This window comes from Lactuca sativa, chromosome 5 (genome assembly GCF_002870075.4).
Source record: "Lactuca sativa cultivar Salinas chromosome 5, Lsat_Salinas_v11, whole genome shotgun sequence".
Classification (NCBI taxonomy): domain Eukaryota; kingdom Viridiplantae; phylum Streptophyta; class Magnoliopsida; order Asterales; family Asteraceae; genus Lactuca; species Lactuca sativa.
In genome coordinates this window covers 62,453,592-62,480,559 of record NC_056627.2, presented here as the reverse complement: position 1 = coordinate 62,480,559, position 26,968 = coordinate 62,453,592, and the positions used below count along the sequence as shown (strand labels likewise).

The following is a 26,968-nucleotide window of genomic DNA, read 5'->3' as shown; positions in this document are numbered from 1 at the left end:
CCTTATCCAAGGGGGTTCTAAAGCCTTCCACTCAACTATTAGATAATTGCAAACTAGTCCCTGCACTTTATAATTAATTCTTTTAACCCCAAAATTAATTCTAATTAATTTCTGGCTAACAATTAATTAAACAAAATGATTTCTTATTAATATATTAATCTTTTAACATATTAATAAATTCATTTATATTAATTTATTAATCTATTAATAAATTAATATCTCTCCTTTCATAATTTCCTTGTTCGGTTGCTAGGTTTGAGGGCAACCCAAAAAGACTGTGCTGCTATCAATTCAAGTACATACCAATTATAATTATGGGCTTAGACACCTAATCCAACACTAACTCCAACCAAACACATGAATTTGAGGGAATTTGAATTAGACTTCCATACTTTGTTCCATACATGAATTGTTAACCAAGATCACATCCAAAGAGAGCAATTTCAAAAGAGATATCCACATGATTTATTTGAAAAACTACAAGTGAGGGATTATAGTGGTCAAGACCAACCATGCAAGTTTTAGAAACTATAAGGACTATGTTCATCAAAAGAAATTAACAGTGAGTGAAGTTGTAGCCTTTGGTAAACCATAGAACCCATTTATGTAATTTTGTCTTAAACTAATGTATTTACAAATATCAATTCCCACATATGAAAAAAGACATATCTTCAAGGCTTTGTTACAAGAAATGATTATAATGGTATTATAACGAGAGTTCTTCTTCTTCTTCTTCTTCTTCTTCTTCTTCTTCTTCTTCTGAAGATGGAGATTGTGATACGAATGTTTGCCTCATCGGCGTCAAAAGCCTTGCATAACGTAGAGGCACATACCCTCTCACCAGAGTCCCATTCTCAGTGTATTCCTACACATGAACATGATTATTATCTTCAAAATAAAAATTAGTCTAAACAAAATGTAATTGTTAAAATAATATATTTTTCAATATGTCCCCTTACAGTTCCTTGAACCATCCCAACTTGATGTATTGTGCTGAGAAGTTCTCCTTTATCAAAAGGAACCAAAGCTTCCACCCAAACCATACTATCCTATTCACATTATTTAATATCCACCAAATTAACAACATATAAATAAAGAGAACACAAACACAAACATAAATATCAAAAGTCAAAAGTCAAAAGTCAAAACCTTAAGTTTCTCCTGAACTGCATTACAAAATTCATCCAAACCTGTCCCATTTAAAGCAGATATGCAAATTGTATTTTCCATACTCTTGGCTTTTAACTTTAATTCTTCTGAATTGCTAGCCCTATCCACCTATCAAAAAAAATAGTTATTTCAAATTAAATAAATACATCATTATTAATTGCATTAAACCATATTTAAAATAGTAGAACATTCAATCACCTTATTCCACACCATCAACTTGGGAATTGATGAAGCATCTAATTCTGAAAGAACTTTTTCTACTGCATCAATCTGTTGTTCAACCAGTGGATGACTACATTTGATATATCAATACTTCATTAGAATAAAAATATTTTAAAAAAAAAAAAAAAAAAAAAAAAAAGTATGATCATTGATTAATAAGCAAAGTCTTACCTTATATCTATCACATGCACCAAAAGTGATGACTCTGATATTTCCTCCAGTGTCGCCCTAAAAGCAGCAACCTACAACAAAAAACATAAATTCACAAATACTAAATAGAGTAAATTACACGAATGGTCCCTATGGTTTGGGGTAATTTGCACATTTGGTTCCAAACTTATTTTTTTAACTCGGAAGGTCCCTACTATTTGTTTATGTTGCACGCTTGGTCCCTATCTTACCTAAAAAGACAATTTTGCCCTTGAGTTTTTAATTTATTTAAATAAACATGCTCCAACCTCACATTACCTTACCTTATCTACCCCATCTTATTTAAATAAATTAAAAAATTAAGGGCAAAATAGTCATTTTAGGTAAGACAGGGACCAAGCGCGCAATAAAAACAAACTGTAGGGACCTTCCGAGTTAAAAAAATAAGTTAGGGACCAAACGTGCAAATTGCCCCAAACCATAGGGACCATTCGTGTAATTTACTCTACTAAATACATGAATGTATAAAAATTAAAAAAAAAAATTAACTCACTAGAGTTGTTGGAAGCTTTTGAATAAACCCAACAGTGTCTGTAAGCAGAAACTCCTTTCCATTCTTCATCTGAAGTCATATTCATCAAAATAAAAAAAAATAAAAAAATTTGCATTTTCATAATCAAAATAATAAATTAATAATAATAATAATATATAACAAAGAAATGCTGACCTGTACCCTTCTTGTCGTCGGATCAAGAGTTGCAAACAACCGATCTTCAGCAAGAACATTAGCCCCTGTTAACTGATTCAACAGTGTACTCTTTCCAGCATTTGTATACCCAACCTAAAAAATTAAAATTATCATCACACAATCAAATATCCAAAAAAAAAAAAATAATAATAATTTATTTCTAGTTTTCTACCAGTGAGACAACAGGCACGGGTACAGAAAGACGCCTTGTTCTGTATTGCTTTCTATGTTTCCGAACAGACTCCAATTCTTTTTTAAGAACACCAATCTGTACATTTCACAAAGAATTTTAGTTGGAATGGAATCAGTCATTCCATTCCATTCTTTCCATGATTCCATGGTACCAAAAACTAACAAGATTCCTTACTTGAGTGCGTAAAATACGTTTGTCCACTTCAATTTGTTTCTCTCCCATTCCTTTAACTTGTCCTCCTGATTGACGTTCAAGATGTGTCCACATTTTAGTTAATCTTGGCAATTGATACTCCATTTGTGCCAATGTAACCTAAAAAATAATTTATTTTTCACTTCATTGTAAAATCTCAAACATAGGTAAGTAATTATTAATTATTAATATTTAATAATATTATAATTATAACCTGTAGAGCAGCTTCACGTGTTGCTGCTCTTTGGTCAAATATGTCAAGAATGAGAGCTGTTCGATCACACACTCTCACATTTCCACCAAATGCCTTTTCCAAATTGCGCAATTGACTGTATTTTCATTAAAGTTTAATTATTTGTGCAAGATATTGATAAATAATAACTATTAACTAATGACTAACCCTGGTGAGAGTTCATCATCGAAGATTACAGTTTCAACACCATGAGCGTTGATTGCAGTTTTGATTTCAGAAACCTTGCCGGATCCGATATATGTTCTTGGATTTGGAGTAGATAATCTGCAACACAAAACAATTGTGTTTACGTGAATATGATCTTGAAATACGTTCAAGAAAATAGAACAATGATTCGAAAGATGTTACTCACTTCTGATAGGTGGAATCGACAACCATCAATCCAGCAGTATCAGCTAGTTGAGCGAGTTCTTTGAGTGATTCTTCGATGCTAAATAACTCCTTTGATTCGTCTTTACGTGCTACACCTACAAGGTAGGCTTTTTCTTCGAAAATCTGTAGATTTTTGTCTATTAGAATTTTTCTGATTCCTGATTTGAATGTATTGAGGGATATTTTTCTGGAAATCCGTGAAGAAAAATTGAAAAACAAACCTCCCTCCCATTTCGCAGGTTGAATCGACCATCCTCATCGTCATCATCTTTTTCTTTCTTCTTAGCAAACCTCTTCGGCGAGAGATTCTTAGGAGCACTTATGTGATCTTCCTCCGCTACATCTACAAGTTCTGGAAGCACTCCGTCGCTGGTATCCGGTGATTGGCTCTCAACGGAGATATCTGTGTCGTCATTAGCAGGCGATAGAACTCCCTTCCCATGTTCTAGAACTCTAATGGACAGATGAAAACGATGGTGAGATTTAACCCTTCTACTATTAACACTGTAATTTTGTATAAAAATTGGGGTTGTTGAATTAGGGTTCCAAGTGCACTTATTGGAATTGAATTGTGGAAAGAGAACGAAAGGATTCGCTACTGAATGAAAGCATACTTTCATTCTAGTTAAGGAGTGGAGAATTTGGAAGAGATTTTTCTGGGTTTCCTTCGCTTTATCGTCGTTAATGGCTTCCGGTGGTAAACTGACAATTGAAATATCTTTTAACGATATTCCTACAAATTACATTCTGCTCCTTAAATTTTGGTTTTTGTTATTTGATGCCCCCTCGTATCTTGCTATGGGGTTATCAGTTATCACCGTTTTTTTTTAATCTACCTTGTTGGAATGGCTTAAGTTGACAACCATGGGATCTTTGGCTTTGCTTTTTAGATGTCAAAAATTCTTTTTAGAAAAGTTACAAAAAGTCAGGTTTTCTGACTTTTTACAAAAGTTGATTTTTCTTCTATTCAAAATTCAAAAGTTGCTTTTAAAAGTCTTTTGTCAAACATTTTTAGCTTTGATATTTTCCTAAAAGGACTTTTGGCATATGAAAAGCTAAGCCAAACACCCCTTAAGGCGGAGCGGATGTGCTATGAGAGTTGTTAAGGGAAGTGCTAAAGATGTCACACCACTTCCTATCTTATGCTAAGAAGGATGCTAAGGTCATCTTCAATGGATTAAATTCATGGAAAGTTGTATGGATTGTCAACTAGGAAAGAAAGAATATACACATTCACTTTAATTTTTAAAAAATTCATAAATTTTTAATTACAATTCTATTACACCCTTCATTCAATGGTCATTCAACTCTACACTTTCTCTCCTCTATATTATGTTCACATTTATTCCATTAAACTCTCATACAACTCCCATGGATTAAATTCATGGAAAGTTGTATGGATTGTCAACTAGGAAAGAGAGAATATACACATTCACTTTAATTTTTAAAAAATTCATAAATTTTTAATTACAATTCTATTACACCCTTCATTCAATGGTCATTCAACTCTACACTTTCTCTCCTCTATATTATGTTCACATTTATTCCATTAAACTCTATATTATGTTCACATTTATTCCATTAAACTCTCATACAACTCTCATTCAACTCTACACTTTCTCTCCTCTATATTATGTTCACATTTATTCCATTAAACTCTCATACAACTCCCATTGTGGATGGCCTAAGAAAGAAGTGTTATGGGTGTAGTGAGAGGAGAGAAAAGAGAGATAGTATGAATGTGTGTTGTGATTGGTTGATTTGTATTTTTTTATATTTTTTAACTAGTTTATAACCCATGGTTTCCACGGGTTATAATTAATAATAGAAATTATAATTAATAATAATTATTTTAAATAAATCATTTTAAATAATAGATATATCAAAATGTTAAAGTTATGATAACTTCAAATTTAACATCTAATTAGAAAATATAAATTTAAATTTTGAAATGAGTTGCCTAATATATATATATATATATATATATATATATATATATATATATATATATATATATACACACATGACACATGGCATAATATTAATGAGAAGTTGTATTAGAGTGAAAATTGGCAAAAGGAGATTAAAAGTAATCACTTATTGAAATAGGGATTTTTTTTTCTTCGAAATTAAATCTATTAAAGGGTAAATGTCACTGTGGCCCAACCATCAAAAATTAAAATAATCATCTTATGGGAAAATGAAACAAATGTTAGAAATCGAGGATGAACAGATTTCTTGAATTCTCTAAAAGTTATGATTCACTATCAAATTGAAGTATTCCGATGGTACAGATCAAACACTCAATTAGATGAAATTCAAAGATACGAAATTAGAGAATGTATGTGAAATGTTCTGTTAAGGTCGAAGTTAGGTTGTAAGATGTCGAAGTTGAAATATTATTTTACAAAGGCATTGTATGTCGAATCTTAATGTCTAGTCCTTTGTAATTTTTTGTATGCTTTATTGTTCTCCTATAAATAGGAGTGTTACTTAGAGTTAGATAAGAACCTGAAGTCCATCTTGTCTAATTTTCTATCTGTAACCTTGAAGCATAATACAAGCTGAAACCAGATCATATTTACATTCGGTGTTCTTAATTCTCATTACTCTGATTTACATTTCAATTCTTGATTCAATACTTCATCATTTGGTATCAGAGTAGGAATGCTATCTCTGCGATCTGATTTGCATTCTGAATCTAAAGGTTTTTTAATCAATTTCTGATTCAAAATTTTTCGCACCTTTTGTTGAGAAATTTGTTCTTGATCTACAGTTGTGATTCGATTATGCAATTGATTTGTTGAATCGAGTATTCTATTTGAAATCTCTGATTGTTTCAACAATTACCATTCAAAATCTCTTAAGTTTTTCTGAAAAAAAAAATTCATTCGTACAATCATGGTGAATTTCAACTTGAACTCAATGACATCCTATTCTCATCTGCTAGGATCTTCAACTAAGATTCCTATGCTCATCCCTAAATACTATGATCAGTAGGTTGATCGCATGCAAGACTATTTGAACGGAATTGATGAAGAGTTTTGGTCATGTATAATTGGAAATGGAATTCCTCCATCAAATGTTCAACCAATTGGATCTTCTTTTGCTACTCCAAGTGTTGAAACTCAATCTGATCGATTGAAAAAGCATAAGAAAAGATGTATGAGAGAATTACGTGGTGATTTGCCTCCTGTGGTCTATAACTATGTCAGAAGCTGTAAAACTGCAAAAGAAATTCGGAACACTCTCAAAGAAAAATTTCAAGGAAGTAAGAAGACTAAGATCAATTCTGAGAAAAACTGTTTGATTAAATTAAAAGAATTCAAGCAAAAGGATGGGGAATCTATTGAAGGTTATTATGATCGATTGAATGAATTAATCTACAAGTATCATCATCATGGAATTACAAGAACAACCATGGAATTCAATCTGACGTTCATCATGGGTTTCGTAAAGAATAGAGGAATGTGACGTTGATGGTAAAAACTCAACAAAGCTTCGACACATCTACACTAAATGATCTATACAATCTTCTGAAAACTCATGAAGCAAAGGTGAATGAAATGGTTGAAGAATCGAAACTAACTTTGGGAGGTCCGTTGGCATTAGTTTCGAAAGTTGTTGAGAAGGAGCAGATTGAAAATGAGAGTTCTGATGAAGAAGGATTTATCATAAATTCAGACGATGAGGCTGTTGCCTTTTACTCTAATAATAGAGTAAAGAAGTTTTCAAGAAACCTTTCAATTCAAAGTCAAAAACTAGTGAGGTGAAAGGAAAGTTTGTAACAAAAACCAGGGAAGAAGAGAAAAAGAAGAATGAAAAGAAGGATTTAAAGAAAGAAGAGTTGAAAGTTGAGAAGTGGCGTAAAGGAGATTTTGGCATTGATTGTCACTACTGTTATGGAGCAAATCATATGGCTAGTGATTGTCAACTTCTTAAGAAGGAGGAAAAGAAGAACAAGATAAAGGACGAAGCATATTATGTTGAGCGTTTGGAAGAAGTTAGGGCAAAAGCAAAAGGAATATCTCTAGTGGAAAAGGGCGAAGATGATGATGAAGGAACTTATCAGATTTGGTCATCAGGTTCGGATGATGAGGAAATGTGTAATCCTACGCATGGTGCCATGTTTGCAAAATATGAAGACGAAGATGACGAAGTGGTGACTGGTCATTGTTTTATGACCAAAGGAGGAGACAAATCTCCAATGACCACTAAGGTATGTTCTATTCTTCAATCATTTAATATTACTTTGAATGCTTATGATTCTGAGTTGATTGCTTTTGATGATACTGCTGCTTATTTTCATACATTGGTCATCTCTGCTAGTAACGAAGCTACGAAATCAACTTCTCAATTACTAGAAGTGCAGATGGAGTTAGACTCAAAGAAGATAAAAGTTGAATACTTAGAATTACAAATTACAAATTTGATGTGTGATAGGGACTCATTAAGTAGTGAAGTAAAAATGTTATTAGCCCAACGCAACATCTATTGTAATTCTGCTAAACGTTTGTATGCTAAACTAACTGCTTTGCATCATTCTTCTGACATAAGCAAGGAACAACATAGAAAGTTATTACATTTTCTAGTTTACGAAAGAGAGAAGGTTGATTGCATTTCTTATGATTGTCATAAAACCATTGCAGAATTTGATAGGATTCTAGATGATAGATATGCCTTTGGAATTGTGAAAATAAATGAATATCTTGATGCAAATGAATTAGTTGAAATTGTGAATGATAACTTGACCAAAACTGAACAAATCAAAATTTTGAAAAGAACTGAGAATTCAACATCTGATTCTCAATCTAATTTTGCTGATATCGAAGATAATTCTGATAAGTTTAGAGAACTCAGTGAAAATAGAGGAGGAAGAAAGTATCGATTGTTCTCAGTTATCTGTCATTAATGTCACATCTAAGGCTAAAGGTAAAGAAATTTGTAATGATTCATTGGTTAAGAATGATACTGACATACCCTCAACTTCGAAAGTTTGTGATTTCGACATGTGAGTGTCCAAGATAGTCAAACAGACAGCAGTGATGATGAGAGTGAGAATGAAGTTTCGAAAAATTCAAAATCAACAAAAACAACTTCAAAAGAAACAGAAAGTTCACGAACTGTTGTTGATCAAGTATATGGAGATACATAAAAATTCGATAAAGTAATGATTGAAAAGGGTGCTCATTATCTCGAAATAAATACAGTGGTGTATCCTAACTTCAAGTGTATTGATGATGTTATCTTTCCAAATCAAGTGTCTGTCACTACTGGGGATGTTGATAAAATCAAACTTGAACTCAACAAAATGATTGAAGAAGATAACAAGAAAACATCGGATGAAGGTTTCTTTTCAAATCAAAGTGTTGTCGAAAATAATCTACCAAAGAATTCTTATGTTTTTCAAAAACAAAAACCACAACAAAAATCGGTTGAAAAACAAAAGGTTTTAAATGTTGTTCAAAAACAAATTGTTGAAAATGGTGACAACATAATTAAAACATCTCAAAGGAAAAGGATTGAAAAGAAAAACGTTTTAACAAAAGTTCAAAAACAAGTTGTTGGAAATGTTGAAAAAATTGTTAGAATCAATTCTCAGAAATTTAAAGAGCAAGTTGAAAAGTTCTCAAAAGATAATGGTATTTCAAAAAGACAAGCACGAAAGAAAATGTTTTTGAAACATTTCAATCATTCATTCATGAAATCTCAAAATAAAAATTTCACAAATCAAAGTCAACATCTTCAACACACAAATTTTACAAATCATTCAAAGAATTTTCAACAGCGTTTTTCTCAAAACAAAGATTGTGCAGCAAAAGTTAACAATAAAAAATCTGCAAATTTTCGTTCAAAATCAAATGTTCATTTCACTCCACAACTTCCAAAATTTCCAAATCCTTCAGTAAAACTAACCTCAAAAGTTTCATACGATAAGGGTTTCTCGGATGTGAAGAACCTAAATCATTGGCTTGAAGGAAAGGGAAAGATGTATCAATCACAAAACTTCTTACAACAAAAAATCAAAGAAGCTTATGAGAAGTCTCTGAATGATTCTTCCAATGGCAGTTCATCTTTGAAAGAATCAAATATTTATGTGCAAACTTGGAAACCAGTTTCGAAAGAAACGACAGTTGAAAGTCAAACTTAGAAGCCGAAGGTGTATGTCAGTAGTAACACTAAACCTTCGAAACATTATGTTTCTAATCATTTATCCAATGATGTGGACTTAATTAATAATCTCAAAACCAAAGTTTGTGAGCGGGTTTTAGGTTCTTCATCTCACTATGTTTTTAAAACTAATTTCCAAGGACCCAAACAGTCTTGGGTACCTAAATTCTTCCATTGATTGTAGGTTTTGTGTGACGAGCAATATGATGATAAATGGTACATTGATAGTGGTTGCTCTCGTCACTTGACTGGAAAGAAGGAGAATTTGAGGGATTATCAAAGTTTACAAAATGCAGGAGTGATTAAATTTGGAAACAATCACAAGTGTCAGGTGAAAGGTTATGGCAAAGTCACGAATGGCAAGTTTACTATGAGTAGCATATGTCGAAGGTCTTCAACATAATTTGATAAGTGTATCGCAACTTGTTGTGGACACGGGTAATCAAGTGGTGTTTAATGAAGAGGGAAGCATCATTTCGAATGTCTATACACAGGAAGTTTTGCTCAAATCCAAAAGAAAAGGCGACATGTTTACTCTAGATATCAATCCTATTGTTGGCAAGCCATCAGTGTGCCTACTTTCGAAAGCTTCATCTGATGTTAGCTGGCTTTGGCATCGCAAGCTTTCACATCTGAATTTTTTAAATTTGAAAAAACTTATGGTTCAAGATCTGGTAAGAGGATTACCTATTTTAAAGTTTGATAATGATACTTTATGTGCAGCCTGTGAACGGGGAAAGCAGCACAAACAAGGTCATCCAATAACCATTGATTCAAAAATTGTCTAACCATTGGAATTACTTCACATTGATTTATGTGGTCCACCGACAGTTGCAACTCTTAACAAGAAACGGTACATTCTTGTTATTGTTGATGATTTGTCTCAATTTACTTGGGTTTATTTTCTTAGGTTGAAATCTGAAGTTACACAAATCATGATTGATTTTATCAAAAAGATGGAAACAAGCTTAAAGAAGAGAGTTCGAAAGATAAAAAAATGAGCATGGTTTTGAATTTAAGAACAATGGTCTTGATTCATTTTTAGTGGACAAAGGAATGTTGCATTATTTTTCTTCACCATATACACCACATCAAAATGGTGTTGTTGAAAGACGAAATCGATCTCTTTGTGAAGCAGCTCGAACAATGCTCATTTATGCGAATCTTCCTCCATACCTATGGGCTGAAGCAGTATCAACTGCATGTTTTACTCAGAACAGATCTTTCATTCATGGACGTTTCAACATCACTCCTTATGAAATCATCAATAACCGAAAACCTAATGTTAAATTCTTTCATGTTTTTGGTTGCATGTGTTTTATAATGAATCTCAAGGATAATCTTTTGAAATTTCAGTCAAAAGCTGACGAAGGAATTTTCTTAGGTTATTCTCATAATTTAGTTGCTTATCAAGTGTTGAATAAATGCATAAGGAAAATTGAAGAAACATTCAATCTCACATTTGATGATTATCATCTCAAACAAGTTGATAAATGTTTCGAACAAAAACCAATTATTGTTGAATCCAATGATGAAATTGATAATCAAGATTCATGTGATATTGATTATGATTTAATTTTTGGTATTCCTGATAGGGCTGCAGATGCTGAGCTAAATGTACCTGATAATTAGATTTCTGAATTCTCGAAACATTCTAATCTTTCGACATTTACTCAAGTTGCTGTTACTGAACAAATGCCATCATCTTCTTCTAAAAATGGAGAAAGTGTGCTTAATAATCAAGTGAAAAGAGTGCACTTGCCTTCAAAGTCTAATGTTAAGGCGGAACATTCTTTCGAGGTTGAGAATAGCAGAATGGATGATAGTGTCGAGGGGGAGCAACATGAGAATGAGTTTGTCAAGGGGGAGCATAATTTGTCGAATAACAATCATGATGAATTTTTTTCATGATCTAAATGATAATGTTTCTGTTATAGGTTCTGAATATGAAGAAATGTTTGAGGATACATCATTAGACTTTGATCCAGCATATCCTCCAATGGATAAATGGGTTAAAAGTCATCCAAAAGAGCAAGTCATTGGAAATCCTCAAGATGGAGTGTTGACAAGAGCTCAAATTTGCGAAAAGAATAAGGTACTTAATGCTCATCAAGCGTTTTGCAATGTTTTTATTTCGAAAATAGAGCCTAAATCAGTTAAGAATGCAATGGAACATTCAGATTGGATTGTTACAATGCAATCTGAATTATCTGAATTTGAAAGAAACAAAGTTCGGAGGTTAATTCCTAAACCTGAAAATGTTTCAATTGTCGGGTTAAAATGGATTTTCAAAAATAAAACTGACAAAGATGGAAATATTTTTCGAAATAAAGCAAGACTTGCAGTCACGAAATCCTTAAGGTTCTGAGTATTACCAACTCAGGCTGATGATTTCAACAGTCTGGCACATGACTTCACTTTTAATCCCAAAAGTGAAAGAGCCTTACTTTCATACCGAACGTTTGTGACGGTTACTATTCTATTGGGGTATACAAACAGGCTATTTGACAACACGGTTTGTATTCTTTTCGGGTTTCAAGGAGATGTGATGGTTACTTTTTCACGCGTGGCTAGTTTATCGGCAATAGGGTGTGATTTTCAAGGTGCCACATTAGATCCCATTTAATGTCGATCCCGCTTCACATTCAAATTCAGGAGTTACATATCAAAGGGGATCCAAGGGTTCTTTCTTCGGTTACGCTTTATAAAGAAAATTCCCAAATTTCCAACGATCTTTTTGCTCATTCTTCACACTTCAAACCCTAATCATGGCAAATCCTGCTCCAGCTGATGCTCCATCACAAACAACTGAAGATGTTTCTTCCCACCCGATTATGAAAATCCAGAGCACAAACTATCAAGTCGAGGGTGATGTTTCTGTGTACCCTGAAGCATTACAGATGTTGATAGTCACTTTAAAACACTCTGTTTTATCTACGCTAATGTTCAAATCTTTCGATGTTCCATTGTCCTGGCTATCTCTAGCGGTATCTACAACAACATACAGTAAAGCTCTTGATGTTATTACCTTCAACTTGGTGAATGATAAGACGGTTCTTCTTACCAAAAAGTTGTTTTGTCAAATTCTTGATATTCCCAATTCTCCACCATATTGTGTTCTTTCCAATGATCAAGTCATTCATATGTTTAACGAGATGGGTCATCAACCTACACTTACCAAGATCATCCAATTCAAGAAATCTGGTCTTCCTTCTATATGGAACTTTCTTTTTGGTATTTTTCTTTGTTGTCTTACTGGTCGGAGTGTTGGATTGGACAAAGGCAGAATGGAAGTTTATGTTATGGTTGCAGGAATTTACTATGATCTTACAGTGGATTATTCAAGTCAAATGTGGAAAGAGTTTCTAAAGAGTGTCGAGAATACCAATGTTTTACAAGGGATTTCTTATGCTAGGTACTGGAGCTTAATTCTTCGTTTTATGTATGAAAAGGAAGGGATTAAGGTGCCTGCTGATGAACAAACTCTTGAGTTTTTGAAGTACCATTTTTCGAAGGAGGTTGAGGATGATGCAGAAGTGTTCCCGAATTTTTCACGTATTCCAAACGCTATGCTCAAGCGTGTTGATCCAACTAGTGTAACGCCCCAATTTTCAGGTATTAATTTAAATAAAACATTTTTGGGTTTTGGCCCTACTCGACGAGTTGGTTTCCCTACTCGTCAAGTAACAGCGGGTCGGATCGCGAATTAAGTGGCCTACTCGGCGAGTCCTTTGTTGGACTCGGCGAGTAGGAGCTGGAGAATGAAACCCTAAGTTCCAGGGTTTGCACCCCTATTTAAAGAAGCTCAAGCCTCTCTCAGTTCTTTTGCAGCCCCCTTTGCATCTCTATCTTGTGTGTGTATGCCCCCTTTGTGTGTTGAAGTTTGAGGGAGGATTTTTGGTGGAAAAGTTTGGTGAATCAAGTGATTTTGGAAAGGAGCTGGGAAGAGATCCGATTTCTTCTTCTGTGGACATCTCTTGGGAAGTTAATTGTCTATTTCCCTCAGTTATTTCAGCTAGACCTCATCTTTGATGAGTTTTAGGGTTTTTGAAAAGGGATCAAGTTGGTATGGCAATCTATGGGCTAGATCTGAAGTTGTAACTTTGGATTATTTGAGCATAAAGTTCCAGCTTTAGTCGAGTGTAAGGTCCCCTTGGTCCATGAACACCCATTAAGGGCTTGGTTTTGGCATTTGGAGCTTGTAAGGCGATGCATGCACGTAAAGTTTGAAACTTTACGTGATAAGTAGGCTTAAGGAAGCTAGATCTATAGTTTGGGACCTTGCCATGGCTTATAGACCTCTGCATGTTAAGTTGAATGAAGGAACTCGGCGAGTCGCAAAGCCGACTCGGCGAGTCATATGAAGATATGCATTGGACCCGCCAAGTTGGAAGAACAACTCGGCGAGTCAGTTGAAAGAAGCCGTTAACTCGACGAGTTGGTTGAACAACTCAGCGAGTTGGATGAAGTTGGTCATGAAACTCGACGAGTTGAAGAACAACTCGGCGAGTTGTATGAATTTTAGCCAAGGACGTGTTTGCATGTATACCCGTCAAGTTGCAAGAAGGAAACTCGATGGGTGGCCTTGAGACCTGATCACGATTCGAAGGAACTCGACGAGTCACCTCGATGACTCGGCGAGTTGGTGTGTGCTTCAAAGACTCAGCGAGCCGCCGAGTGTACTCGGTGAGTTGAGGTCAACATGAACTGTTGACCTTGACCAAAGAATTTGACCTTGATCAGGGATTGTCTAGTAGGTTATGGGGTGTCTCATAAGAGTAAGAACTTATGAGTATATTGTGCTATGATTATAGGTGGTGGAGCTGGTGTCAAGTGATCTGATAGTTGGAGTTCGCATTTCTATCGACATCTGCGAGGTGAGTTATCTTCACTATATCGATAGGGTCTACGGCACCAAGGCCGGCCCTTTATGGTTTACATCATGGGTTAGGATGATTGCCTTGATATTACCATGTTAGATTCCATCCTGGTTTAGGATGGGTGTTATGTTATTGCCTTGCTAGAATTTATCCTGTTTAGGATGGTTGTTACACTAGAGATCGGTAGTTACGGTATGTTGCATAAGATTCTGATCTATTGGATTGGAATCAGGATAGATAGTATGTTATGTTTATATGGCCCGTGAGGATTGGTATATTAGTGACCTGTTAGGTCGACACTCTAGTTACGAGTGAAACTCTACGATTGATGGTCAATGAGATAGATATGTTTGCTATGTGTACATGCCAGTATATGATAGTATCCGTACATGCTTAGTTACTTGTTGGCTGGGTTGAGGCGTTCCTGCTTTGTGCTGAAGGCCAACACACCCTCTGAGCGGTCCGGGAAGACTGTAGGCCCACGCGGCGGACCAGTCATGCCGAAGGCTCAAGATAGATTCAGATAGACTGTAGGCCCGGTAGGGCGGACCAGTCCGGCCGATGGCCCAGTATGTATGTTGTTTGATTGTTCGTATGGCTATGGTTTCTACCAGTGTGGTATTGGTATTTTTGGGGTAGCTCACTAAGCCCTCGGGCTTACAGTTTTCAGTTTATTGTTTCAGGTACTTCAGGAGAGCGAGGGAAGGCGAAGGCATGACCGTACCGCTCCACATCCTCATGACCTATTTTGGGACACTCTGATGATAATTGGATTGAAAATGTTTTGTAAAAACAAATACTATTGACTCTTTTGTTAGTATTAAAAGTTTAAATTTGGCGTAAATTTTATGGCTGTTACAACTAGTCCTGTGTTAATGACGTATTTAGCTTCAAATAATCCAAATGAAGAAACAGGTGCTCTCTTGGCCAAACCAGATGCAGAATCTTCAAAGAAATATCGAAGATCCAAGAAGGCTGAGAAGTCGACTACCACTACTACTGAGGCTGTTGAGACTGCAGTTATCAAAACTCATACAGAGAATATTCCTTCAAATTCTAGAGTCCTTAAACTAATAAAAAAGAAAGCTCATCCTTCTCGAAAGTGTCCTGAAAGGTCTCCAAGCTTTTCTCCATCTTTCATACGCAAGCCACATGTCACTCGAAAAGGGGTTATTATTCAAGAAGTTCCAGATCCAGTTTCTCCTTCATTAAAGAAGAGAAGGGCTACAAATATGGCCAATCATATCTCAAAAAAGCTTAAAAACCGAAAGTTGGTTCTTCAACTTAAACAAACAATTACCTGTGATTGTGGTGGTTCTTGTGTCACTGGTTGTTACTGATCGTACATAGACACAACGGTAGGAAGTTTACGTCAAATGCCTCTGATATGTCCGGATCGAACACCCAATATTTTTTCAAAACATTTTCTTGTATCACTTGGCGTTAGACCGCTACCTCAAGAAGAAGCTTGGGTTTGTTGATTGATCTCTTGAAGTAAAGCATTCTGTATTTTCAAAAAAATGATAAACATCATAAAAATTAGATTACTAAATACCCTTGACGATATAAACATTTATATGAAAATACAAATTAACCACTTACATATTGTTGCTCAACCGCAGGACTATAAAATACCCCTTGGCGATTGGAATTAGCCTTACGAAATGCTTCAATTCGAGTGATATCCTATTTAACATTTAAAATTAGATTAATTATACTTTAAGTAAACATTTAAATATATCATAACATACTTCTTTGAAGCATGCATTGTTGTATGAGCTCGACCCCCCTTTTGTTTAAAACTTGTTGTTTTGCATGGACTTCTTTGTTTGATGCCGAACACCTTAATAATTAGGGAGATTGAAAATGTTGGACTACCTTCGCCCAATTTTCAGGTGACATACCGGGGGGACTGTTTAGTGCCATTGAGATATCTGTAGCCCCCCCCCCCCCCCCCCCCCCGAGTTGCTTAAAATAAGAATGGCCTTTACTTTTCGGCCTCTGTAAACTTTTGCAAGACTCGAATCAATGCTCCGCAACAATTGTGCACGCTTCAAATCCAAATTAACCTTATCCAAATATAACGTATTCTACAAATACAAAAAGTTAGTTAATTAAATAACAATCACAACTAAACTTAAAATATTATCCAAGTTACCTTTAGATGCACAACTGTCCCATTCCTTAACGCGGGGGAACATTGTCCCAACCAGATAAGTTGAATGAGACGTTGTTCCACAAATACCTCCCAATTTCATGTGTGAACCAATTGGCAGGCTTCCTGACAGGGGAATATGTGATCTCCCTATCAAAATCCAAATCCACGGGCTTTCCCTTGTTTGACCGTACACTTTCCTAGCTCTATATTCTTTGACAAGCCCCTTCTTTTCTTTGGAAGCTCGACTGAAAAAATACAATTAAAAATATTAGTCACGATAACTTATATTAATTTAATGAAAATAGCTAATAAACATATCATAATAAAACTTACCATCCTATTTCATGTTGCCTGCGACCATAGCCTCCTGGAGGTGGTGGATCCCAAGCTCCATCACCTCCGTGACCAAGGCCTATAACATCGACCATCATAACAAAGAATATCGCCCATGTAAACCTCATTTGTAGCCTGTAAAATTACAAGATGTACAATATAGAAATACAATATGAATAAAAGTTAGTTACCCTACAAAATTATAAGATATGCAATATAGACAAACAACATAAATAAAAGTTAAACAAAAAATATGAAAAAAAGTTAGACTTCAAATAAAGTTTCTATTACAAAAAAAATGCATTTGATTTTTTTAATCAGAACCTCCATCATTTACTTTAATGTCTTCTTCATCAGTATCATAATCAGAATCGTCATCATCATAATCAACATTGTTTTGAGCAACATCAACATTGTTTTGAAAGTATTGTGAGAAGTCGATAAAAATTCTAGCTTCAGATGAAGAGTTGTTTTGAACTACGTCAACATTTTTGGCCTGCACATTGCCGACATTTTGGACATAGTCACTGTAAGCATTTTGGACACGAGTGTTGTCGGATGGTAGATCCCAAATACTTCAATGATTAACATGCTCGACGATACAACGAGGGTTGTTGTTTTGGTTTCTTCGATGATTAACAGGCTCGTGGATGTAGAACACTCGTTTGGCTTGTGAAGCATATATGAGTTTATCATCTTGGTACACTTCGTGTTACGTGATGACACTTATGAAATTATCATCAAGAATATCTCCTGTATCGAACCACTTGCACTGAAGTATTACAGTAGAATAATAATATGGATATTGCACCTCCATAATCTCTTCCAACTGGCCATAATATTTCTCTCCATTTTCGCCCACCGCTAGAACCCCAGAGTTTTGCATTTTGCGTTGTGCATCACTAGTAAGTACCATAAACCTAACACCATTGACTATGCACGCGGTGTAAGTATAAACATCCATTTGTGAACCCATTGAAAGGGCCGACAACTCCTTGTGGAATTCTAGACAGTTTTCTTTTTCCATCTGATAAACCTATTAAACATATGTTGTTGTGTTATGTATTCTTGATTCATTATATTGATCAAATATATATGTTTGTTAATTATTATTACTGTGACAACCGTCAAAATTCGAGTCGGTTCTAGATTTGATAAACTTAGTTGTACGTGTAGGCATGACACATACTAGACTTAGTAACTAGAAACTAAGTTATAACCTACTAGAAACTTGGAAACAATTAGAATAAATGGATAGTATACTTAGATTTCACATTAATATGTGAATTCTACAACTACTTAACTGTAGTGAATATCCATATTCAGGTCACTCTTTGACTCGAACACCTTTTCATGAATCATATACACACATCATGCACTTGACCTAGTGGTAGAAATTAGGTCCTAGTCTCGTTGGAACTTAAGTCAGAGTTGAAAACTAGGACTAGTATACTTGATTCCTCAATTTCGCTTGAATATCGGAATCACTACATAGAATGTCAATAAACCGATAAAATAAGTTACAAACATTATTTATAACTATAAAAAGAGTTATAATACCATAAGATAAATTAAAGTCTCAAAGATTCTATGGATTTTGATATCAAAAGATTTATTAAATCTCGAAACCCTAAAAGCCCTAAAACCTAAATTTATAAAATTTAACATCAAGAATTCTATAAAAATAGTTATGAAACTTATAATATTATCTTAAAATAATTAAGTTCAGGGAAATATAATCAAGGAAAATAAAATTTTAGTCATTAACATTCACCCTTAATTTATAAGTCAAAAATTAAGGTTTCATGAACAAAAAGTAAGTTAGGGTGTATATTTTATAAAAAGTTTAATATTTTTATAAAAGAATTGAAATTTTTATAAAACTAAAAGAGAAAGAGGGTTTTATACCTCAAAAATTCGGATCCCTCTCTCCCCATATCTCTCTCTCACCCTCAAAAGCCACACACTACTCATTTTCACTCACTCTTCACTCCACCTCTTCATTTTTCTTTCACTATTCTCTCTCTCACACTCCACCACCACTATTTTCTCTACCTCTCTCCATCAACCACGAAATTTTCTAGAAAATATAATCTCATAACACTCAAAACCTTCATCATCAAGTGTTGTTCTTGAGGTAATCATAAAAGTTTCATTATCCCTTCACTTTTTCCTACATAACTTTGTGTTTTCTTGCACTTTCTCTATCATCTACTCCATTCTAATGAAAGATTATGAACACATAAACATACACACACACACTCACAGTTTTTATAATGATGGTGGTAGGATTTCATCCAAAAACAACATGCATGTTGTAAATGGTGAAATCCAAGGACCTAAACCTAAGTCAAGATCATGAAAATGCACTTTTCTACATGTTTTTTGTGAAAAATCACCACATTCACTCTAAGTTTTCTTTCAAAAATGATTTTTGAACATTTCAAACTCATTAATGGTCTTCAAAACAACATGCATGTGATGATCTTCAAGCTTAGATGCTTGATGATCAAAGTTTGTTGTTAAAAGCTTTCAAATATGCTCATAAATGATTTATTCCCAAATAAATATCTAAAACAACTTTTGTAATCAAATCTGATTTTTCCCAGAATTTCATCGACAAAATGAGATGTTCTATAAATTTTCAGAAAATAATTCAGTTTTCTCGAATTATTATATTTATTGCAATAAATTAGGGCAATAATTCATATAAAATACTTTCTTATGTCTATAAATTCTAGCTAAATTCTTGGATTACCCCTAAGGTAAATGATGACATCCCAGTGAGTTTCATCTATTTGTCTTACTGTTTGCTATGGTTTTGAATTTTCTTTTTGTTTAATTCAAATAAATCATAAAACCACTTTAAAGAATGTGAAAAGACTATATAAGATTTTTCACAGATCCTACCTAATGTGGAGTACTCATAAACATATTTTTAGAATTTTTCATAATGCATTCCTATTTTCCCCCTATTTTTGTATTTATAAAAGACAAGTAATGGGAAAAATATTTCTGCTCATCCAAAATTCATGAAAATTTACCAGAAGACCTTATAATATATTATAACTCTAAATAAAAATTTTGGATGATTTTTATATTCAGTATGCTATTTTGCTTCTATTTTATAAAGTTAAATAAACTTAAATCCACAAAATCAGATTACACTATATAAAAATCACCATTGGGATTTTTCCTAGATTATTTACACTGTAAATAAAGTTTACAAAAAATTTGTTAATTTAATTTAACTTTTTAATAATTATTCTCCAATTAATGATTATTTAAGAGGATAAAACAAAGAAAAACAGAAAGACTAATTGAAAAATATATTTTTTATTTTTCACAGCTTCTAAATGTATAATAACAGCGATACAAGAAGTTTGGGCAATTTTGGAAACAGTTTTCTATTTATTTCAGTTTTTATTAGAATAAATGAACAAAAATCATAAAATCAGGTTACACTGTTTAGAAATCCATTTTTATATTTTTCCCAGCTTAAGAATATTTGATAACAGTAATACAAAAATTTTGGGCAATTTTGGAAACTATTTTCTATTTATTTCAAGTTTTATTAGAATAAATGCACAAAAATCATAAAACTGGGTTAAATAGTTTAGAAATACATTTTTATATTTTCCTAGCTTAAGTTTGTCTAATGGAAGTATCATAAAAAGTTAGGGAATTTTTATCATTTGGATGCTATTTTTCATGAATTTATATTTTTATGAAGGCTTAAAATTTTGGAAAAATAGGTAATGATATAAAAAATTCAAAGGAAAATTTATGGAAGACCACTACTATTTCTAGAATCAAAATGCAAAGTTTGAGAATTTTTGGAAACTGTTTGATAATATTTTGGCTTTTTTAAAAGCTTAAAACACATTTAAATGTGTTGAAATACCCTCAAGGCATCAACTGATATTACAAAAATCTGGAAAATTAATATCCAAAATTGTCTTAATCACATGAGTTATAAAACTTCACCATTTTAGAAAAATGTTTGTAACTTATCAATATTAAATTTTGACACAATATTGGCATAATTCTATTGTAGTAACAAATATACTAGTGTTAGCTTTCTATTAGAGACTCATTAGTGTGTAACATCGTGTAGGAATCGATAGTGGTACAAGTGGATCGTAGTTGAAGGCACCATTTGCATCATCTCAAGCATATTATGAGTATTCACCACTCCCCTATTTTCGGTTTTTAAATGTTTTGGGGTGGAAAAGCATGTCCTAAACTATTTATGTTCGTTGTATTTAATTGACTCGTATAAACTTGATTACTATATTTTGCATATCGTGAGTATTCACGACTCCCCATATTTTCGGTTTTTATGTTTTGGGGTGGAAAATCATGTCCTAAACTATTTATGTTTGTTGTATTTAATTGACTCGTATAAACTTGATTACTATATTTTGCATATTGTGAGTATTCACGACTCCCCATATTTTCGGTTTTTATGTTTTGGGGTGGAAAAGCATGTCCTAATTCATGAGGCCTTATCGCGTTTAAGTCCCTGGAATCAGTTCACACAACTCATTAACTCATTTGAGCCTATCGTTATTATGGATAACGCTATTAGGAGGTAGACAACTCCTTACTCGCACGATTCGCTTGAGTGTATTTTACCATATTTTTCTATGTTAGCGATAGACATAGAAGAGGGCACCCTCGGTCATTAGGCTTGGGTTGTGAACTCATGGTATAATCATTATGCACATACGAACGTTGTATCTCGTTTTAGCAACAAACTTTATTTCCCATGAGAATATGAACGTTGCATCTCATTTGGGCAACATACATTATCTCTCATGATGACAACGAACTTTGTTTATGCAAACTTAATACTAATTTTTGCAATATATTTCTATTTATGGAAACTTTTATCAAAACTTTGATTTCGATTCATGAAACCAATATCATTATTATTATTATTTTTTTTTATCTGTGAGTACTCACCAACTATTTTTATAGTTGACGCTCGTTTTACATGCTTTTTAAGGAATCATCGAGTAAGTGGTACTTAGGGACACTTCACTGTTAGGAGCATTCGCATGTATTGTATTCCAATTTTCATTGTAATTTCTTTTAAAAGTTGTTCAAACCCATTGTAAATTTGTAATGATTTTTAATACTATGGTTGGTGTTGTCTTTTTAACTTTTGCTATGAAACTCTTTATACTGCCATGCCTCGTGTTTCCGCTTTAGCGGGGTGTGACAATTACCTTTTCAAGAAACCAATTGGGAAATTCGGTCTTTTCGTGACTTTCAAGACGTTCAGATTTGAGTTTTCTATATTGATCAAATATATGTAAGTGATCAATGGAAAAGAGTAACAATAAATAATGAAAGATAATTAAAAATAAGAACACTTGCTCAATGTATTGTCTGACTTCTTGACAACTATTCAATATAAACCATTATATATTATGTTTTTCCCTTATATCAGGATGTTTGATTTGCATTGCATAGGCCGATCGACACTTGGACTCAAACATCCAAAACTTTGTTTTTTCAAAGAAAACGTCCTTGTTTCTTTCCAAGCAATTGAATCGAGTCTTCACATCTCGAAGGTACATCGAACAAAATAACAAAGCTTCTTCAGCAACATAACCTTCAGCTATACAACCTTCCGACCCCGCCTAATTTATGACATAGTTTTTTGGTTTTTTCATGTGCATTTCGAATTGATACATCCATCTCATACATACTAGGCCTCCGACAATCGCTTCATCATGTAAATGCAAAACTAAATGAATCATAATGTAAAAAACGTTGGAGGATAAATCAACTCTAACTTGCACAAGATTCTAATAATATCTTCTTTTGCTTTCCTCATATCCTCCAACTTTAGTGTTCTAGAGCAAATTTTCTTGAAAAACATAGAAAGATCTACAATTGGTGTAGAAGTTTCTTTGTCTAATAACGCTCTTACTCCATTCGGTATCAAAAGTTGCATAAGAATGTGATATTCATGAGATTTCAACCCAATAATGTTAGTATCATTATCTACCACTTTCTTACTGATGTTAGATCCAAACCCATCTGGCAATTTAACATCTCTTATAAATTGAAAAAAGATTTTGCGGTCAGGTTTCTTGAATGAGTAGCTTGCATGTGGTCTAGTGAACTTGTTACCCTTTTTTTGCAACCATTTATTACGTCAGATAGTCAGATTTCTCAAATCCTCACGTGCATTTGTTGTGTTTTTACTCTTATCATTCATCATAGAAGTATCCAAAAGACTCTCACCCATATTTTTCTCGACATGCATCACATCAAAGTTGTGCTTAAGCTGCAGAGAAGACCAATACTCGAGCTCGAAAAATATGCTACGTTTTGACCAGTTCAACTCGAATACTTACCGATCCATGTTTTCCTTGAGAGTCTTAGGATGTTTACCCGGTTTACGAAGTAGTAGACGACCTAGTTGTTCTTGTATGTCTTCATCATTAAAGTGTCTCGGAGCGAGTCTTGTCTCGGGTTGCCCGTTAAATTTCAAACTCATCCTTAATGGATCATCAGTATTTAAGAACCGACGATGACCGATATAAACAACTTTATTTACTGCACGGTACAAGGGAGTGTCTTCATTGCAAGTTGGGCATGATTTATACCCTTGTCCGTTCCAACTCGATAAACTACTACGAGCGGGAAAGTCTTTTATTGTCTATAACAACATAGTTTTCATCGTGAAGAATGTGTTTGTCGCTGCATCTTTAATATGTATGCCCGAGTGCCATAAAAACTTAAGCTCTTCCACTAACGACCTAAGGAAAACATCTATGTCCTTTCCATGTGCTTTAGGCCTGGGAATCAACAAGGCCAACATGAATGATGGCTCTTTCATACAAAGCCATGGTGGCAGATTATATGTGGTGAGTACGACAGGCCATGTACTATGTAGATTACACATGTTACCAAATGGATTAAAGCCATCAGCTGCTAGCCCTAGGAGTACATTGTGAGGTTCACTCGAGAAGTCAGGGTAATCTACATTAAAATTTTGCCAAGACTCTCCATAAACAGGATGACGCATCACACCATCTTCCGATCTCCCGGTACTATGCTATATCATATTTTTGGAAATGTACCTTGAACAATACAAACGTCGTAGTCTAGGGGTCACTAGAAAGTACCGTAACACCTTACGAGCCACCTTCTTACCCTTGGTGTTTTTATCAATCCACCGAATCTCTTTACAAATGGGACAAATTTTCAATGACTTATGTTCTTTCCAGAAGAGAAAACAATTGTTTTTGCACACATGTATTGACTCGTACCCTAAACCTAACTTCTTCAGTTTCTTTTTTGCTAGAAAATATGAACGAGGAACCTTGTTGTCTTGTGGAAATGTTGAATGCAACAACTCAAGGAGTTGATCAAATGAGCTATCAGTCCATTTGTTGTTGACCTTGATATGCATCAGCTTTGCTAGAAAATCAAGGAAAGAAAACGTACAACCAAGATATAACTTGGTTTTGACTGCCTCTAACAATTATTCAAAATCATCATCGACACCGCTATCCCCTGTATTCGAGGTTCCTTCATCGATGTTGGTATCATTTTCTCTCAACTCCCACATAACATCATCAATAACATCAGCCATCTCGTTACTTGGCGACACGACATCTACAACCGGAGGAATTAAAGGTTCACCATGATATATCTACGTTTCGTATGACTGACTGAAACCATATATATGAACATGACGTCTCATTTCTTTCGGATCCATGAAGTAACGATTATCACATTGCTCACGTGGACATCTGGTTTCACTTTTACAATCAAAGTGTAACATGGATCTATGGACAAAAGAGTCGAGTCCAAGCTAGAACCCATAAGATTAACGATGTGGATTAGTAGTGCAGATTTTATCAATAGACATGATGCAACTGAAACATAGTTTAGTGTTTAAGGATTACTCTACGTGAAGCAAAAATCAAGTAGAGTATATATAAAGTTGATGATTCAAAAACTATTCTAACTTTTACTAATATTTTCTTTTTATTGATTTTTGTTAATTATATCATCATAATTAGATTTTACAATTAATTTTATATTTTCTTTTTATTAATTTTATAAATTAATTTAACTTTATTTTATAATTAATTTAAAATTACTAAAAGTATGTTGCTATTAATAACCTAATTAAGCTAAAGTTGTAATGACCAACATTAAGTCACTAACAAAATGTAACACCCGAAAATTCAAGCCAATTTTAAAACTTTTTAAACAACCCAAAAACCATTAGTTATTACAAACTTTTTTTCAAAATGTAAGATATCAGAGTATCCCAGAAACATATTCATAAAAAGTGAGGAGCTGTACGATCACGCCTTTGCCCTGCCATGATCCCCTGATGCACATGAAACAATAAACTGAAACTGTAAGCCCGAAAGCTTAGTGAGTTACCCCTAAAATACCGATACACATACAATCCACATAACAATATCCACAATATCATAACATAACAACTGGACAGAACAACACATAACGGGTCCACAGCCCTACAAACTGTAATACCCACGAGCCCACAATACAAGTCTCTCTTAGCCTGTAACTGGAATGCTCCCAAGCCCATAGTACGAGTCTCCCTTAGCCTGTAACTAGAATGCTCCCGAGGCCACAGTACGAGTCTGGAATGCCTACCGGGCCCTCAGTTCGTATCTGGAATGCTCCCGAGTCCTCAGTATGAGTCTGGAATGCCTACCGGGCCCTTAGCTCATATCTGGAATACTCTAGGGTTTGTTGGCTACCACACGGAGCAGTACAACCTCAACCCATCCCACATAACATGTCGACATGTATCATAACTAATGCACATACAGATAATCATACAGTATCATAGGTAGTCCTATAGGTCTACCCGACTAGCATATCAATTGGCATACATCACTAACTCAAACTCATCATATCAATAGCTACTAGGATATCAAATCCAATGGGTCGGCCTTGGTGCCTTAGACCCCTTAGTATAGTGAGGATAACTCACCTGCAATTGCTGACTGAAGAGATACGACCAAGTTGCTCCGACCACCGACACGAACTTCACCTCAAAGCACTATCAAAGAACCAATCCCATAAATACCAGAATTACCACAATACCCTTTGGAGTCAAACTGGTCAACTCCTGGTCAAAGTCAAAGTCCTCAGTCAAAGTCAACCTTCCTGGTTGACTCTACTCGCCGATTCACTCTGTCGACTCGCCGAGTTCCCATACCCAGAAAACTCTCACTACACAACTTAACTCGCCGAGTCGCCCCAAGACTCGTCGAGTCCAACGATCTCTAAGTCTCATCCTGTCCGACTCACTGAGTCGCCAACCGACTCGCTTAATCCAAGTCTTTAATCAAAGGAGGTTGGGTTCTGCGACCAGACTCGCCGAGTCCAAGAACAGACTCGCCGAGTCCAAGGCAATCTTCAACAGACTCGCCGAGTTGTTCTTCCAACTCGCCGATTCCATGCTTATGTTCATATAACTCATCGAGTACACCCATGTGACTCGCCGAGTCCCTCCAGTTCTCATTCCATTCAGAGGCTTTTCGAACCATGCAGGGGCTCCAAACCATAGATCCACTCTTTTACAACCCAATCCTCACATAAAGTTGCAAACTTTACGTGAGACCAAGGAGATATAGGCTCAAAAAACACTATGGCTAGGTTTAAGGACTAAGGGGCTTCACCAACAACTCAATAACTGAAACTTTATGACATTATGGACCATCACAAGCCTAGATATGAAGTAGAAACCTCATATCTAAGCCTCTAACTCGAAATAGCTCTTAATCATACCAAAGATTCCCCAAAATTTCAAATGATAAAAGATCTAGATGCAAAAGTGATGGGTTTTTGGTCCTAAGAACATCCTATGTGCTCATACAAACCCTAATGCTTGGATCTAGGTTTCTCTATTGTACATGCTTTGAATCCAAGACTATAAAACCTAATTCTAGCATATGGAAATCGATATTAACATATAATTAGGTTTATGATATTACCTTGATTGTTATGTAGCAATAACAATCCCAATTCCTCCTTGAATTGACTTTGGAAGGCTTAGAGTCACAAGTGTCACTCCTCTAATGGCTTACAAACACCAACAACAAATGGAGAA

At 34.5% G+C, this 26,968-nt stretch overlaps 1 protein-coding gene across 1 annotated transcript; it reads right to left on the bottom strand.

The window, feature by feature from the left end:
• Positions 1–580: 580 nt before the first annotated feature.
• Positions 581–4,010, bottom strand: LOC111880947 (uncharacterized). The gene is made up of 13 exons (XM_023877360.3): positions 3,522–4,010; positions 3,281–3,423; positions 3,076–3,192; positions 2,890–3,004; positions 2,658–2,795; positions 2,463–2,558; positions 2,270–2,383; positions 2,096–2,164; positions 1,564–1,634; positions 1,369–1,462; positions 1,150–1,278; positions 960–1,049; positions 581–865 (listed from the first exon to the last, which is right to left on the bottom strand). Exons 1-13 carry the CDS (start codon positions 3,918–3,920, stop codon positions 707–709), a joined length of 1,734 nt encoding a protein of 577 aa, XP_023733128.1. The 5' UTR covers positions 3,921–4,010; the 3' UTR covers positions 581–706.
• Between the last annotated feature and the right edge of the window lie 22,958 nt (positions 4,011–26,968).